This window comes from Centruroides sculpturatus, unplaced genomic scaffold (assembly GCF_000671375.1).
Source record: "Centruroides sculpturatus isolate CEXI.00-Female unplaced genomic scaffold, Cexi_2.0 scaffold1781, whole genome shotgun sequence".
In the NCBI taxonomy this organism is placed as follows: domain Eukaryota; kingdom Metazoa; phylum Arthropoda; class Arachnida; order Scorpiones; family Buthidae; genus Centruroides; species Centruroides sculpturatus.
In genome coordinates this window covers 35286-51660 of record NW_019385998.1, presented here as the reverse complement: position 1 = coordinate 51660, position 16375 = coordinate 35286, and the positions used below count along the sequence as shown (strand labels likewise).

Below are 16375 nucleotides of genomic sequence, written 5' to 3'. Positions count from 1 at the left end.
CTTTCACTAACGTTTTCGAACCTTTCGATTCTTCTTCAGGTGAAAAACGGGCAAATCAGTTAACATTCGATTGAGCCGATCTTTTTTGAAAGAATTCCGAATATGGAACATCTCTGAAATTCGTGCAATCGTCGTCATCCTTTGCACATGTGCCGTTGTGAACCTACGTTTCATTCCGTTATGTGTCATATATCAGGGTTTGCCACGCTACTGATAATGATATTTCATCTTTGTTGTAAAAAGAAATTTGTAATGTGTATGGGAAAGATGCGCCTAAACTTTAAACATTGCAAATGTTGTGTAAAAATTTCAGTTAGGGAAATTTTGAACGAAAGGATACAAAATGTATGAGGTGCCCTAAAGCTGTCGATAAAAAAATTGCAAGAGTGAATTGTTAAAAAAAGTTTAAAAATAATACTGTATATACAGGATGTCCCATCAAGACTGCATAAACATGCAGAGTGAGCATCCTTGCATGAAGTACGTAAGAAAGAAAAAAAAAGACCAAATAACTATATCTCTATGACTCATAGTTTGAGAAAAATGCAAAAGAAAAAGTATGGTGTCACATCCAGTGCACAAAGAATAAGCTTTATTGTAAACATGAACATTGGTACTTGCATATGACATTCTGCTTAAATAGAAAGATGCTCAAAATGACTACTGTGTATATCAAGGCATGCAGGCACACTCCACATAATGGCTGACTGCACACGAACTTGGTTGCTGATCTTCACATGAACATTTTTGTGGACAACATAATGCTGGAACATGTGCAGTCAGTCATTATGTAGCATGTGCCTGCATTCCTTGATATGCACAGTAGTCATTTTGAGCATCTTTCTATGTAAGCATAATGTCATATGCAAGTACCAATAGTGGCGTGCCGTCCTTGGAAGCAATGGAACTGCCGCTTCCAAGGATTGCATGCCGCCTTGTATTTTCTAAAATATAACATACAGTGGGTGATTGGTTAATGTACAGTTCGGATAACAAACACTTTCACAAAATATTTTTATGATCGGACAATGAACACTTTACTGAACAAACATAAAAAGAAGCAATGGAAAATAATGAATACTGATTAATTTTCCCTTGTCTTCAGGTAACAATTCAAAACCTTTCAGAGTGCGGGAGACGTCAACATCGACACTCATCCCGATACCGATCAGATAGTACTCCTCCGAATTTTGAAACTCTCCCTTGTTATTCCAGCTTTTTGTTTACCTTTCTGACAAATAATTTTTATAGTATTTGCAAGACTGTCAGACAGGCACTTGTTAAGTTTTGCGTCAAGGTTTACTTACAAAAGGTGAAAGTTTAATTATCCCATTGGATTTTCGTTAACGTTTTAATACCAAATTTTGAATTTCATTTGGGCCTTGCATTTAAACAATTTTTTGTGGGCAAGTTGATTTCTGTTCTCTGAATTTTTGTAAGTGCTTTTCTGAACTTCATAATATTATCAGTTCCTTTTTTAAATGTAAAGCCTAAAAGAAATGAGTGTCAAAACCTGTGCTCACCGTAGAAACCAAATAAGAGATAATAGCCAAGGTAGAAAGTGGGCACAAGATGTCTGATATTGCTAGGCAGCAAGGCTTGAACAGGTCTACAGTAGGCACAATCTTAGCTATGAAAGATATATCAAAAAGTCTCAAGCTGCTAATGGAGTAATGAAAATCACATCTGAGAAATAAGGAGCATTTTAAAGCTCACAATGGAACCTGAAACTGATCTGACAACAGAAGAACTCCAAGAACTCTCAAATAAAGAATACCAAGAAACTCAGCGAGATGTGTTTTCTTTCAAAAAAGAGAAAGACGAAAGAGGACCAGTGTCGACATCTGCTACTAAAGATCTTTTGAAGAAGTGGGAGGATGTCAGAACAACAATCATCCAAGTGGCGTCCAAACCAGAATAAGGTTAATGGGGGTTGGGGATCTCTACAATTACAATACTATTAATTACTTCCAAAAAATTCTGAAGAAAAGAGAAAAGCAATCGACTTGGACAGATTCTTTAACCCCCACAAACAGAAAAATACATGACTAATAAAATTGCAAGACTGTATACATATGTATATTTACTATTACATACAAATAAATATAGTAAAAAATTATATATTTTTTATTTTTTAGAGTTTCCAAAATAAATTAATCAAATTCCGATAAAACCTATGGTAAATCGATAATCGGTTAAAGAACAATTCAGATAACGAACAAAGTCTTGGAATGGATTATGTTCATTAACCAATCACCCACTGTATATTGCACAATTATTTTCATGTTTTAACGTACTTTGAATTAATTAAAATTAATATTTTATTATAACTGCAGTATGTATCTTATTACAAATTTCTATAATATATGTGAAAAAAACGATATGATTGCTATTGTATATTCGAATATAAATTTGTATATGGATATTCCCAATGGAAGCGCTGTATTGTCAAATACGGAACAGCTTTCACGACGAAAATATTTGAATGGTGTGAAGCATTCCAATTATAAGCATTCACGCATGCACTTTACAGAGCACCAACCTCACACGGTTTAGCTGGTGGAAGCTACACACCAAAATATCATATAACACTTCCAATGATTCTATCCAGGACCAGTTCCAAGCTGTTAGCCGCCTGCATGCTACATATTTGGCAGCCCTTGCCCCATTATGTGAATTGCAAGTAGATTTATAACTTAATCCAACCGATAGGAATTTACTGGTATGTTTTTATGATAATTCTGTATAATTGGCAAAAGTTCAAAAAAAAATCCATTAAAATATTTGATATTTATTCTGCTTTCCCATCTTGTATCACTTACAGATTTCAATGTTAAACTAATGATATTACAATTTAGTATGTCACAACTATAAGGGGATGCAAAAAAATTCTTGTACAATATTAAAAAATTAACTGCTACTTTGGCAGCATCATTTACAACTAAATTTAATGAATTTTTGTACCTTGTGCATTTCACACAAGGTACAAAAAAGTTCTAGAATTTATTTTCCTTAAATTTACGATTTATGTATCCATTGTCATAAAAATTTGTCTTTCCACTTCTTTCCCAAGACTACAAATATTCAAGTACAAAGTAACTGGTTTAAACTTATTTCTATTTAAGAAGTAAAATAATTTAGAGATTAGGGAATTAGGGACATAAATAAAACCCTGCCAAAAGAGCAGGAATTTTATTTAAAAGCTTAACCGAACCAATCTCTAGCCGAGTACAGTGGGGACTGATTTCTTGGTAATATTAAATGTAATAAAGACAGAAATTTTTCCAGTTCAATGAGAGTGACCAAAAAGTTGTAAATTTTGGAAATTTCTGTGGACACGTGGTCCTAAAATGAATTAGTTAATAAATTGTCTGTCATTTGTTTTCTAAGTTTAACATATTTAGATTTTTACAGCTATGGCGAGAAACATTTAAAATTTACAACAACCCTGTCATGTCCTTTGTGATGCGACAAAAGAGGCATTTCACATTGACTGGTATCAGCACCCTCCTGATTTGGCAGCCTGCATGCATGCACACACTGCACACCTACCGGGACAGTCTCCAATTCCATCCATTAGCCACTCATAGGGAGCTATTTGACTAAGTGGATTGTTTTAAGATTTAAAAAGTTCAGAATATTTTATATTTTTATGTATGTTTCTTTACAAAGCTATATTTAATTATTATTTTCTATAAAAATATATTCATACAATTGAACAATATTTTGTACCAAGTATGTATATCTATCACACATCTTATTTCACCAAGCAAGTTTTTATAATTTTTTAAAAAGAGACTTCATAACCTGCATCAGTGGTGAGTGTTCAGCCCAAATTGATTCAAAGAAATTATCTCAAAAAACTAAACTGATAAAAAAGTTAGGCAAAATTCAAATACACATTAACAGTACTAATTTAACCTGGATTCAACTCATTCAATTATTTAAACAAATAAAAGAGCACAATATTTAGAAATATTCAATAAAATAAAACATAGCAAACAAACAAACAAAAAAAAACCTCTGAAAATGCTGTATGAAGCATGTATACAGTCAAATTACAATTCAGTGGTTTGAAACACTACCCCAGAGTATTATTTACATAAACTGCAATTAATAAAAAAAAATCAGTTCCTATGTATTTTGCTAAATAAAAGTCCTTTTGAGTCTGTAATTAGTTGTTTCAAAGTTAAATGATTACATAGCATATGTCTAGTATATGTAAAAATTTATTTATTTTTTCACAGATGTAATTATAAAACAAAAAATTTTTTATTCTTTTTCAATTCTATTAAGAATATAATAAAAAGTCAAGCTATTCTACAAGAAATTCTGATAATAAATTAGTCACAAAAAATAGATTAACTTTTGGTCAGAAGTCTTATAGAAAATGAAGTAAACGCTGAAACATTCATTCCAGATATTAAAAAAATCTGATTGATTAGCTCTCATTTAAATGAAAACTATATTGTATATTTGATATTTGGTAAACAGATTACTAAGAAAATGTTAACAATTTTGTTAAAATGGATGTTAATTGTTGGAATTATATATTATATTGAACAAAATATCCAGTTAATAACAACGACATATTGGGTAATTGCAATTGAAATGGCCACTTTTAAATAGTTAAACTTCCCAGCCTTTTAGTTCAACTTTTTTCCATGCAACCAGTCTTACATGTTTGCAATTGGAAGAGCACACATATAATATGTGAATAAAAAATGTAATCTCATTTATATTGTGAGTACCACACGTTTAAAGAGTACTTTTTCTGATGGCACAAAAAAAAAAAAAAAATAAACTAATTTTCTTTTACAAGTATAAACAGGGATATAATGCAGCTGAAGCAACCTGTAATATCAATAAAACTTTTGATGAAAGTTTTGTGAGTGAGCAGGCCACCAGGTAATTGTTCAAAAAATTTCATTCTGGGAATGCGAATCTTCAAAAATCAGAACTCAGATCATGATCAAATCAGATCACCAGCATACTGTCCGAAAAACTGCAAAAAGGCTGAATACACTGGACATTGTTCAACCATCTTTTAACATGTAAACGTGTTAGGGAAAGTCAAGAAGCTCGACAGATGGGTACCACACAAACTCAGTGAGAGAGATAAGGCACAGCATTTGGAGGTCTGCAGTTCTTTAATTACAGTGAAACCTCCATTATCCGGACCTCCATTATCCGGATTTTCGATTATCCGGATTGTTCAAATTAAACAAAAATTTTACGAATTTGCTGATTTGCACTTGGCGAATTACGACACTGTTTATGTACATGATGGAATGCATAACTTNCAAATCTGTGATTCCCAAGCCATAGTCTTATGCAAATCATGCCGCGTGGCGTAATTGTCTGCTGACCAATCAGTGGCTGTACTTTCAAAATGCCAACGGCCACATTCAACCATCTGTCGATGACCGTTACGACTAAAAAAAAACTTTGCTAGGTCTTACTTTCAGGGGGAGGTCTTATATTTCGCAATTCAGCAAAATCTGTGCTAGGTCTTATTTTCTGAGGATGTCTTATTTTCGGGGAAACTCGGTAGTAGTCCAAATTCAATACGAACGTTTGTTTCTTGAAAATTTGATCACGATTTAAATACAGTATTTACTTTTAATATTACCGATATGTTATCGAAAAGAAAACGCGTTGTATTATCATGAAAAGACAAAGTATTTGTTTCGATTATCCGGATTTTTCCTCATCCGGACTACCTTCATCCCCAATTAGTCCGGATAATCGAGGTTCTACTGTATTTGTCACAAAAATGACAGTATTCAAATGAAATTCTTTCCCATCCACCTTATTCTCCAGACTTATTGCCAACAGACTTACATTTTTTTTTTACATTTGGACAGTTTTTTGGCAAGAAAAATCTTTGAGGAAGAAAATCCAATTAAAAATACCTTTAATGACTTTTTGGTTCTCATTCTCCTGATTTCTATCAAATTGGCATTAATGAATTTCTATTACATTGGGAAAAGTGTATTAATGTTGGTGGAGATAATTTTGATTGAATATGTAAATTTTAAATTAATAAACATTTAAAGTTAGAAGTAAAAATCTGTCATTTCATTTGCAACAACCCAACATAATAGCATGTATGAAAAGATTTTTTGTTTGTTATATTTGTTTTGTGTTATGTACTTGCTGTTTATTCTGAGTTGCAATCATTCTATCAATACTATGAAAGAGGAACCTGAAAAATGACAGTCAATGGTCTTCATTATTATTGTTGTTGTTGTGTTTAGTGAGTTATACTCAATTCACACCGGTGGCTGTGTACTATGCCAGACCAGAGTCAAGGCATAGCAACCAAAAACATAAATTAAATAAGTGTATCAGTCTCTGTATTCAGGAATTTCCTAACAATATGGCATGTATTCAAAATAGTGGCCTTCTGCAGTGTTATGTATGTATTTCTATTCAATTGTAATGTTCCCAGGCTTTTGTTTAGTTGTTAGCTGTACAGGAGAGAACGACAGGTACAATAAGCACCCTTTCCATTCTCCACAGATGCCTTATTTCCTGGGCGAGTTCTGTGTACTTGCTAATTTTTTCAGTGCATGTGTTTCATACATTGTGAGTGTTTGGAATGGCTATGTCTATAAGGTATGTGATTTTATTGTGTTTGTCAATAAGTGTGATGTCTGATCTGTTGTGGTAAATTGTTTTATCTGTGATTATGGCTCTGTCTTAGTACATTTTGTGCGTGTTGTTTTCCAATACTCTCTGTGAAATGTATTTGTAGTATGATTCCTGGATGTTTAATAATTTGTGTTTGTTTGCAAGCTCTTGGTGTATTATATTTGCTACTTGATTACATCTGTGTAAATAATCTGTCTGTGCCAAGAGGTTGCAACCAGAAGTGTTGTGTTGCATAATTTCTGGCATAATGTAACATTTCTGCATGTGTCATTTGTGAGTGTTGTATCTTTGAGTATGTTTTTTCTGTAGTTTTTAGTATTTATTTGACCTGATCCTGTATGGCAATCATGAATCCTTCCATCTCCCCAAAGAGGCATCCTCCATCTAACCAGTTGTTTGATGCAGTTTTGTCAAAAAAATCCCAGGCCAGGTCATAAGGATGCCTGCCATGGAGTGCCTTTTGAGCCCACGATTGCATAATGGTGTCTATGCTTTTTATATGTTGTGTCAAGTCTGTTTGATGTGAGTGTAAGTTTAATGGTGTGTTATTTGAGTTTACTAGAATTACTGCTTTATGTAATTGTGATATTTCTTGTTTCCTGTAGAAAAACTCTCGCAGTGACTGTATTTGTTTGTAGTGAAGGTTAACTATGTCAATCAGGCCACGTACACCATCTTTACACAGAAGGGTTAATCTACAGAGGATTTAGGATGATGTTGTTTATGCTTAGTAAGTGTTGTTCTTGTTTCCTTTGGAGTTGCTCAAGGTCTGTGTGAGTCCAATGTATAACTCCAAAAGAATATATGAGTATTGGGATGATATGTGTTTGTTTATTGTTTTAACTGTGTTTTGCATTTAACTGTGTTCTGAGAATAGCGTTTAACCTACTTTGGTATTCTTTAATTAATCTTTGCTGTATTTGTAGTATGATTCGTGGATGTCTAATAATTTGTGTTTCTTTGCAAGCTCTTGGTGTATTATATTTGCTACTTGATTACATCTGTGTAAATAATCTGTCTGTGCCAAGATCTTAATTTGTGTGTATAATAATAAATTATTATTATTATATACACAAAAAGTTAATTTATTTATAGACTAATGTATTCTCCAAATGGTCTTTAGTATGCTAGTGTTACCTCTACCTAGCCCACCCTTGAGTAAAAATATTGTTTAATTAAACATATTACTATAAATTTTAATTATTTAAAAATAGAATTATTGTAAATATTAGACAATGTGAGCCAATTATTACAAATCGATCATTCGTCATATGCATGTAACTCTTCAAAGTTAAATGCTGACAAAAGGATACTGCTTATGTGTTATTATCTCTATGTGATGCCTTGTCATAATTATTCTTAAATTTTTGTTACAATTTCGGTTTTATATTGTTATTGGGAGAAGGAAATCCTTTGTCTGCAAGACAATTCTTAATAATGAAATAAAATAACTACAGCTATACCTCGCCTTATGTCGGTAATTGGTTCCAGGAGAGGCGACTTAAGTCAAAAAATGACGTAAGTCGAAACACCAATATTGAGCACTTAAAGACTGCTAAATAAGACGACAACACAGAAACATAGATGTTTTCATGTTTCGTTCTCTAGAATTTATGATGATTATATTAACATTTATTGTAAATCTACATATTTTAATATGATTTTATGTGCTTTAACGCTTTTCTAGTGATATTACGACTTCAATATTTGTGGCAGACAGACGTAAAGTCAAATAAAATGACTTGATTTTTATTTTTCCATATATTTTTTGACAAATGACGTAACTTGAGGTATACCTGTATGTAGGTTGACTTAAATTTTTCCCTAAATATTTTGTGCTGAAATGGGGTATGTCTTATATGCAAAAAAATACTGTAGTTATATGCATTTTTTATATTCTGAAAATGAAATATTTTTCACTTAGCTATATTTTAACTAACATTATCTTTGTAATGAGATTTTATTAATCTACATAACTAAGATATAAAAATTATAATTTTAAAATTTTTACTTTGTCAGAAGTTTCACTACATTCACCAATCATGCTGCAAACATCAGCTGCATTCTAAAATATAAATTTCTATTTATTAATTTGAAATAAAACAATAAAAAACATTTAAAATTTTTTACTTACCATACTTGTTACAAAATCATATACTATTGGTAGAAAAGACTTGACCATAGTTGTACACTGAAAAATATATGAAGTTTAATATGTTAAAATACTGAATTTATATTGAAAAAATTATAGCAATTGCAAAATTATCATCATCCAGTTTCAATTATTGAGGTATATTTTAAAGATCATATTGTATTCATAAATTATTAGTCTTATTTTTGCACTGCAAATCTAGATTACAAAATAAAAAATTTTTGGTATTTAAGTAAAGAAAAATTAAATATTTTACAAACCGAACCTCTGAATGATTACATTTTACAGTGACAGGAACATAAAATACAGTCATTGTTTGAAGAAGAGCAAAAAACTGCACTGTATAAAATTGAAGGTAAACTTAATTTATTTTAGTTTTAACAGTTGTAAAAAATTTTTTGTGATGTTTCTACAAAGTCTTCTAATGAGCAGAGAACTTCTAAAAAACAGATTAATGTTTTATTGTAGGCTACGACCTACATTAAAATATGCAGAAAAAGAATAGCATCCTCTTTCGGCAGTGATAGTTAAAAAATTTCTTCAAATTTTTAAACACCTAAAATGTAGTCAGCCCTTATGTTCAAATTTTTTTTTATTACCACCACCAGTAGAAAATACTGTTCCATGTTTTCATATTTTAGTGTTGGTTATAGCCCATAACAAGTTGATTTAGTCTGTTTTTAGGATTACTCTGCACAGTACAGAACTTTGTAGACAATTACAAAAACATTTTTGAACCAATGTTAAAAACATCAAGGCCTCATTATTTTTAATAAAAAATTATGTTTACAGCCAAGTTTATCAAACCACACGAAAAAGCCAAACTTGCCATTTTATCAATAATGGTTAATTTTGTACAATGCATTGTTATTTTTGTGTGTCAATTTGAGGGCAGAAACTGTTACCAAACAGTTAAAAATAGGACTTTTAGCAGCCAGAGTCATCATTGAGGGTAAACAGGTTATTCTGTATGCTTTTTTGTTCAAAAAACATTTCTGAGAAAAATGGCCACTGTTTATACATGGCTCTTATTAAGGGTTTAGCTTTCCTGTTTTCATAAAAAAACTTAATTTGTAATTTTTACTTTCAAGGATCAGTTATTTAAAAAGGTGATTACAATCAACATTTAATTATTTTTTACTGCAAATCAAATTTTTGGTTAAACTACGTTTATTTTTGATTTTACAACTGTAAGAAAGTTTCTTCTAGTAGTAAAAATTTAAAAGTACATTAACCACTAATTTAGAAATAAAAATAAGTCAATAAAATTCATAACTTTAAGATCCTTAAATTGTACAATGTTAAGTATCAGATCCTTATATTACACTGGCTTCTTTCTTCCGTCTCCTGGATACATAAATGCAGCTATATCCACTCTAATTTGCAGGACATACTTGTATCCCTCTTCTCTGGCATTGATACAATATAAACTGCAAATGGTGGCTACCACTGTATGTAATGCTGGGTATACAATTTCCAAATTTATTTATCAACAACCTGTTCTCAAGACCTTTCTACTTAGAGTCTGTTACTTTATGAACAGTTTGGGCTTGTAAAAAACACAGGGCCATACTTAACATCAAACTACAGCTATCACTCTACAGAAGTATACATAATGATAGGGATTCTCTTATCCTTTTGGAGAAGTCTGGAGTTATGTAGTCTCATTACAGCAAGTGCAAATGGGAGCAAAGACCTTTTACATAAGTATTAGTAACAAAGTTTTGATTTAAATTTAAAATAAATACAGAAAATATTCTCAATATATAAAATATGAATAAAGAAGTAAAATGTGAAAACAGATAGCTAGATAAGGCTAAGCAAAATAAAATATAAATGCAGTTAAAACAAAATAACCGTAAGTTTTATCTAGATTTAACACTTTATAAAAAGTGTTAAATCTAGATAAAACTAGAAAGTTATTAAACCACTAAAATGAACTCGAGACAATGTTAAAAATAACACACCCTCCATTGATCTTGCAAAAAATGTATTAGAAAATACACTGCTGGCCATTAAAATTGCAACACCAAGAAGGAAAGCAAATAAAAAAAAGATATTTATTGTACATAAACAGTATGGCATAAAGACAAAATGATTAAATTTGCAAGCAGTTTGGGAATTTACAGGGGCGTGAAACTAGTAGACACAGTTGCCACCCCGGCGGCTAAAATGATCCTTATCCGTTTAAGCATGGAGTCGAACTGGGCTTGGATGACAAACGGGCAACTCATTCCATGCTGCTTCAAGTCTATGCCATACTTCATCAACTGTATTAGCAGGAGAGAGGTGGCGGGCCAGTCTCAGCAACCCATGACCAGATGTTTTCAATTGGTGAGAGATCTGGAGACCGTGCAGACCAGGGCAACAATTGAATATACTCTGTATCGAGGAAGGTCAGAACATGACGTGCAACATGAGGTCTTGCATTATCTTGTTGGAAGATGGCATTTTGCAGGCCTCGAAGATAGGGCACAACCACTGGATGTAAGATGTCAGAAATGTACCGATCTGAGTTCAAATTACCATCGATCCGAACTAGAGATGCGCGTGTCGTGTACCCAATGGCTGCCCATATCATTACACCAGGTGCAGGGCCCCTAAGCCAATATCAAATGCAAGCAGGCGATGAGCGGTCTGCTCGGAGCCTCCAGACACATATACGGCCATCAGAATGCACGCAGAACTGGGACTTATCTGAAAAGGCGACATTGTGCCACTCCTGTATCTAGCTTTGTTGTTGGGTGCACCAGATTCGCCGTCTCTCTCTATGCTGCATTGTCAACGAAAGCCGAAGTAATGGTTGCCATGCTGACAGTCCACGCTGCTGCAAACATCGTTGCACCGTATGAGCAGATACTGGACGTGCTGCAAACAAGCTCATTTCCTGACTAATGGTCAGTGATGTGGTTGTATGGTTTTGCATGGCCAACCTCACAATATGTCTGTCCTCTTGGGCATGGAGAGTAGTCATGGGAGGGCATTGAGATCCTGCATGCTGTTCAGTAAGACCCTCAGCAACCCATCGATTTCATATTCGCATGACAGTGATTGGATTTCAACCAGTGCGAGTAGCAATATCACAGAATGATAATCCACACTCTCGATAGGCAATGATCCTGCCTCTATCGAATTCCAACACTTGCTGGTAAGCATTTCTTCTTCATATTCAAGGCGTAACACGATATTCTGATGAAACCCCAACCTTACAAAGTGATTTCTGAATGAGAAATCCACTGTACAACTTTTCTTTTATGCAGTGCTTCAGATGTTGTTTGTCCCTCCTGCATTGTCTAAATGCATTGAAATACTAATCATTTGCATATCCCAACCTCTTCTTCCTTTCATATGACTTTGATGTTCATACGATCATTCCTTCCTGGTGTTACAATTTTAATGGCCAGCAGTGTAATTTTACTCCACTATGGATGCCATACTTCCATTCTCGAGCAATGTTTAGATTGCAGATTATTATTTGTCTGGGAGTCGTTACACATATCTTTATTAAAACCCTGTGATTTTCCCGCTGTCAAAATTCCCGATATATAAGTAACACTTTTTATAAAAAGTTAAATCTAGATAAAACTTAAAGGTTATTTTTGTTTTAACCACATTTATTGACAAGACTGTCTTATTTATAAAATTGCAGTGCTGTCCTAGCTTACCAGCTTAGAGGTATGAAGGAGTACATGTCAGGAGTTGCAATTTGGCACAGAGTATTTTGCACCCAAATCATGCATGCAAAAAAAACCAGACTTGTATATACTTACGAAACCGAGAACTGAGTCAAAATAAATTACAAAATGGCGACACTCTTTCTACAAACAGGCACATTGCTCATTGGGAAGTTGGAAATGTAAACATTGCAAAATTGAATTTTGACAAACAAATCTTTGAAAAACCCATTTACCTGTCCCATGTTATTCCCAACACATCTCTGGTCGCAATGTGCTGACCTTGACCAGACATATCTTGTTTCAACATTGGAACACTTTTGAAAGTAGATGGTTCTAGTTATAATTTTATATTAAAACTAACTTCTGAAATATAATGTTTTTTTCATTTGGTTATAGCTCATAACAAGTTAATTTAGTCTGTTTTTAGGATTACTCTGCACAGTACAGAACTTTGTAGACAATTACAAAAACATTTTTGAACCAATGTTAAAAACATCAAGGTTTTGTGCAAATAAAAAAAATAATTTTGGACGTCACAATAGCCAGGATTATTCTTTTCAAAAATGGGAAATTTTTATTAGGCAATGCCAAAATTCAACCCGGCACAACATGCTACAGAGAAGTTTCGACATTGGATAGTTTAATTTCACCGAAAATGCATCGTGGACGACCTCGTGGTCGTAGCCGCAGCTAGTGAGGTTTGAACAATCACGCTCAAAACCAGCAATACCAAAGAAGATTGGAGAATGAGAACGTGACCTATCGTGAGCATCAAAGTGATCCCACTTAGTAGTCTCCAAGGCATAGTCTTGTCCCAAATACAGACTTGCCATTTTACTTATACTTTATTTTACTTAGCCTTATCGTAGCTATCCATTTTCATATTTTATTTCTTCTTTATTCATATTTTATATATTGAGAATATTTTCTGTATTTATTTTAAATTAAAACTTCATCACATGTATGCAAAAACTAACACATTTAGGTTCAAAAACTATGTTTGCTTAACGTAAAGACATTTAAAAATCGATATTTGAATTTTATATATTCTTTTTTCTTTTGAAAAAGATACAAGGTCTGTTCAAAAAGTATCGGACCTTTGGTCGGTAAAAATAAATTTATTGACTTTGAGGTACAAAACCCTAATCCCCTTCAAAGTAGTCTCCTTGGTAATGTATACACTTCTCCCAGCATTCCTGCCATTGCTGGAAACACTGCTGAAATGCATCTTTTGGAATGGCCATCAGCCGCTCCGTCGGATTTTGCACGATGTCTTCTCTCGACTAAATTTGGGTTCCTTTTAGCGGCATTTTCAGCTTGGGAAATAGCCAAAAGTCACACGGAGCCATATGGGGAGAGTACGGAGTGTGACGAACCACAGGAGTGTTATGTTTGGCGACGAAAGCCCGAATCAGATGCGCAGAATGGATGGATGCGTTATCACAATGGAGCTGCCAAGTTTTGATCGACCACAGATCCAGTCGTTTGCGTCGCACAGCATCGGAAAGACAACGAAGGACCTCCTGGTAGTACTCCTTTGCGATGGTTTGGCCTTGTGGTGCGTACTCACGACACACCACTCTACGAAAGTCGAAAAAACTGTCAACATGACCTTTGACATTGCTGCGGACCTGCCGCGCTTTTTTTGGCCTCGAGGATCGTCCCCGAAAGCCTGCTGAATCTTGCAAATGGTTTACGCTCGGGTATCGCCAAGGTTTTTCGCAAAATTTGATGTAATATCGCTGCTCACGTTGTTCAGTCATTTTCCAGCTTAGTGAAATCCGACGAGAGCACACTACATGACCTCACTCATAGGCCAATTGCCAACAACTGACGCTTCCTGCAGGTGGGGAAAAATTCAGGGCTGTGCATGACTGCCCCATCCACAACTCCACTGAAGGAGGCCTCTCGCACATCATTGGTTTACGCAGAAAAAAAAAAGGTCCGATACTTTTTGAACAGACCTTGTATTTTGATAATACTCTTGAATATGGCTTATAAAGTCATTAGTTCATACTACCAAAAATAAATTTAAACATTTAAAATGTAAAAACTTAGGAAAAATTAAAAAGTTGATAAAAGTTAGTTTTTGTTATTGTTAAAATTTCTGTTATTTTTACAGGCTTTTAATTTTCATTATTAAAAATTTATTTCAAAAAGTTTATTAATATTTATTATAATAACAGCATATGCGAAAATTTAATTCAAGATGTTAAATTTTTCCTTAAATAACCTCATGCCACATTTTAGAGTAAACAAATAAAATAATCTCATATGAATGGATTCGAAAGTAGTTAATAAATAAAAATACATTAATATTAAATTGACTAAATTTGCAGTTTTAAATCATTCTTAATAAATTATTGATTTCAAAATAATAATTTCATTCTCTTAAGGGTAGTTGATTATTTGTTTACTTTCTATCACTTAATTACATAATGGAATATAGTAAGATTAATTTGACTTAGTTTATGTAAGCGGGAAGAATAACTAAGATAATTTTTACTGAATATATATATTTTATTTTATTTTTCGGTTTAATTAACTTGTATAATTTTTGCAATTATTTAAACTTGGTAAATGTTAACGTACATTTCTGTAACTGCTTTTTGAATTTTGTTTTACGTAATTTCGAATTCTTCGTTCGATTCAAAATGGTAACTGAGGATGATCGCTTAAAGCGTTCGAAAGCGTTTTTAAGATATTAAAAAACGATTTGCTGGATTATTTAAAGGTTTTGAATTTATTTAGTAAGATTAATTTTAGAAATGCTTGATAAATACCCGGTTTGATTTTTCTTGTTATTTATAAATATAAAAATCATTTAAAGAATATTTCTCTTTTAGATTGAAATTAGAAGCCCAAGGTATCAAGTTAAAATGTTTGTTAGTTACATTAAAATTTACCTGTTTTGATTCTGATAACTGATTACATATTTTCAAAAGCATATCTTGCATTTCATCCTAAAATTTAAAAATTAGAATTATTTTTTTAATTTTTCACCATAAAAATAATACAATAACTTATCATAAAATTGCAATTAGTTACTTATGAAATTGGTTTAAGTCTTTTAGAAATGTATTATTTTACAAGTATGACTAAAATGTATCCAAAGATTCTTCAATATATCAAATTCCCTGTTAACTTTTAAAATCATGTATGTAAAAATAGCCACATCATATGTAAAAACAATTGGCTATTTATACATTCACTATTTTATCTTTAATGGCATCAAAATAAATAAATAAATATATATTTATACTTATATAAAGGTTTAAATAAATAAATATTATGTATATAAGGTTTACATAAATGCAATCATCATCCATCATTGTTTAGTTTGTTTATTATTTTATTGTTTTGTTGAATTTCCTTAAAAAGAATAATTTAGAATTTTTTTTAATATGCTTTTTGATAAACATTTATTTATAAGATACTCTAAATAAATAGTGTGTGATTAGTAATTATCAGGTATTAGAGATGCAACTTTTTGTCCACACTAAATCTGGAACATACATTTAATTTGAACCCCAAAAACTTGATGTAAATTAATTTGCATACAATACAGTAGAACCTCGAAAACTCGTCCCTTGATAACTTAGCACTCCGGATAACTGGTCCACACCTTGGCAGGGCGAAAAAATCCTTAGTTAATTAATTTTCATTATAGACAGCTTTATAAAAGTATAAAAGCTCTCATAAAGTATTTTTCTGAGGTCTGTCTTATCAGGTAAATTACTGTACACAGTGTATTCATTAATTTTCATTTTCATGTAGTGGCTCTATGCCTTCATAAAGGACGTACTTTTCCTTTGTTTAAGGGTATTTGGGCAGTTTATTCTCTGTTATATTCTTCTCAAGTAAATACTGTACAGTACAGTACAGTATT

The 16375-nt window shown here is 32.5% G+C and overlaps 1 protein-coding gene across 2 annotated transcripts in view; it reads right to left on the bottom strand.

Moving 5' to 3' along the window:
- LOC111613009 (prosaposin-like) overlaps positions 1 to 16375 on the bottom strand; it is a 67074-nt gene that overhangs the window by 24357 nt on the left and 26342 nt on the right. For both annotated transcript variants that reach the window (XM_023354303.1, XM_023354304.1), the window contains 3 exons: positions 15393 to 15449; positions 8792 to 8848; positions 8669 to 8722 (listed from right to left, as the gene is read on the bottom strand). In XM_023354303.1, the coding sequence (XP_023210071.1) occupies positions 8669 to 8722; positions 8792 to 8848; positions 15393 to 15449 (168 nt within the window). The remainder of the gene's footprint in view (positions 1 to 8668; positions 8723 to 8791; positions 8849 to 15392; positions 15450 to 16375) is intronic.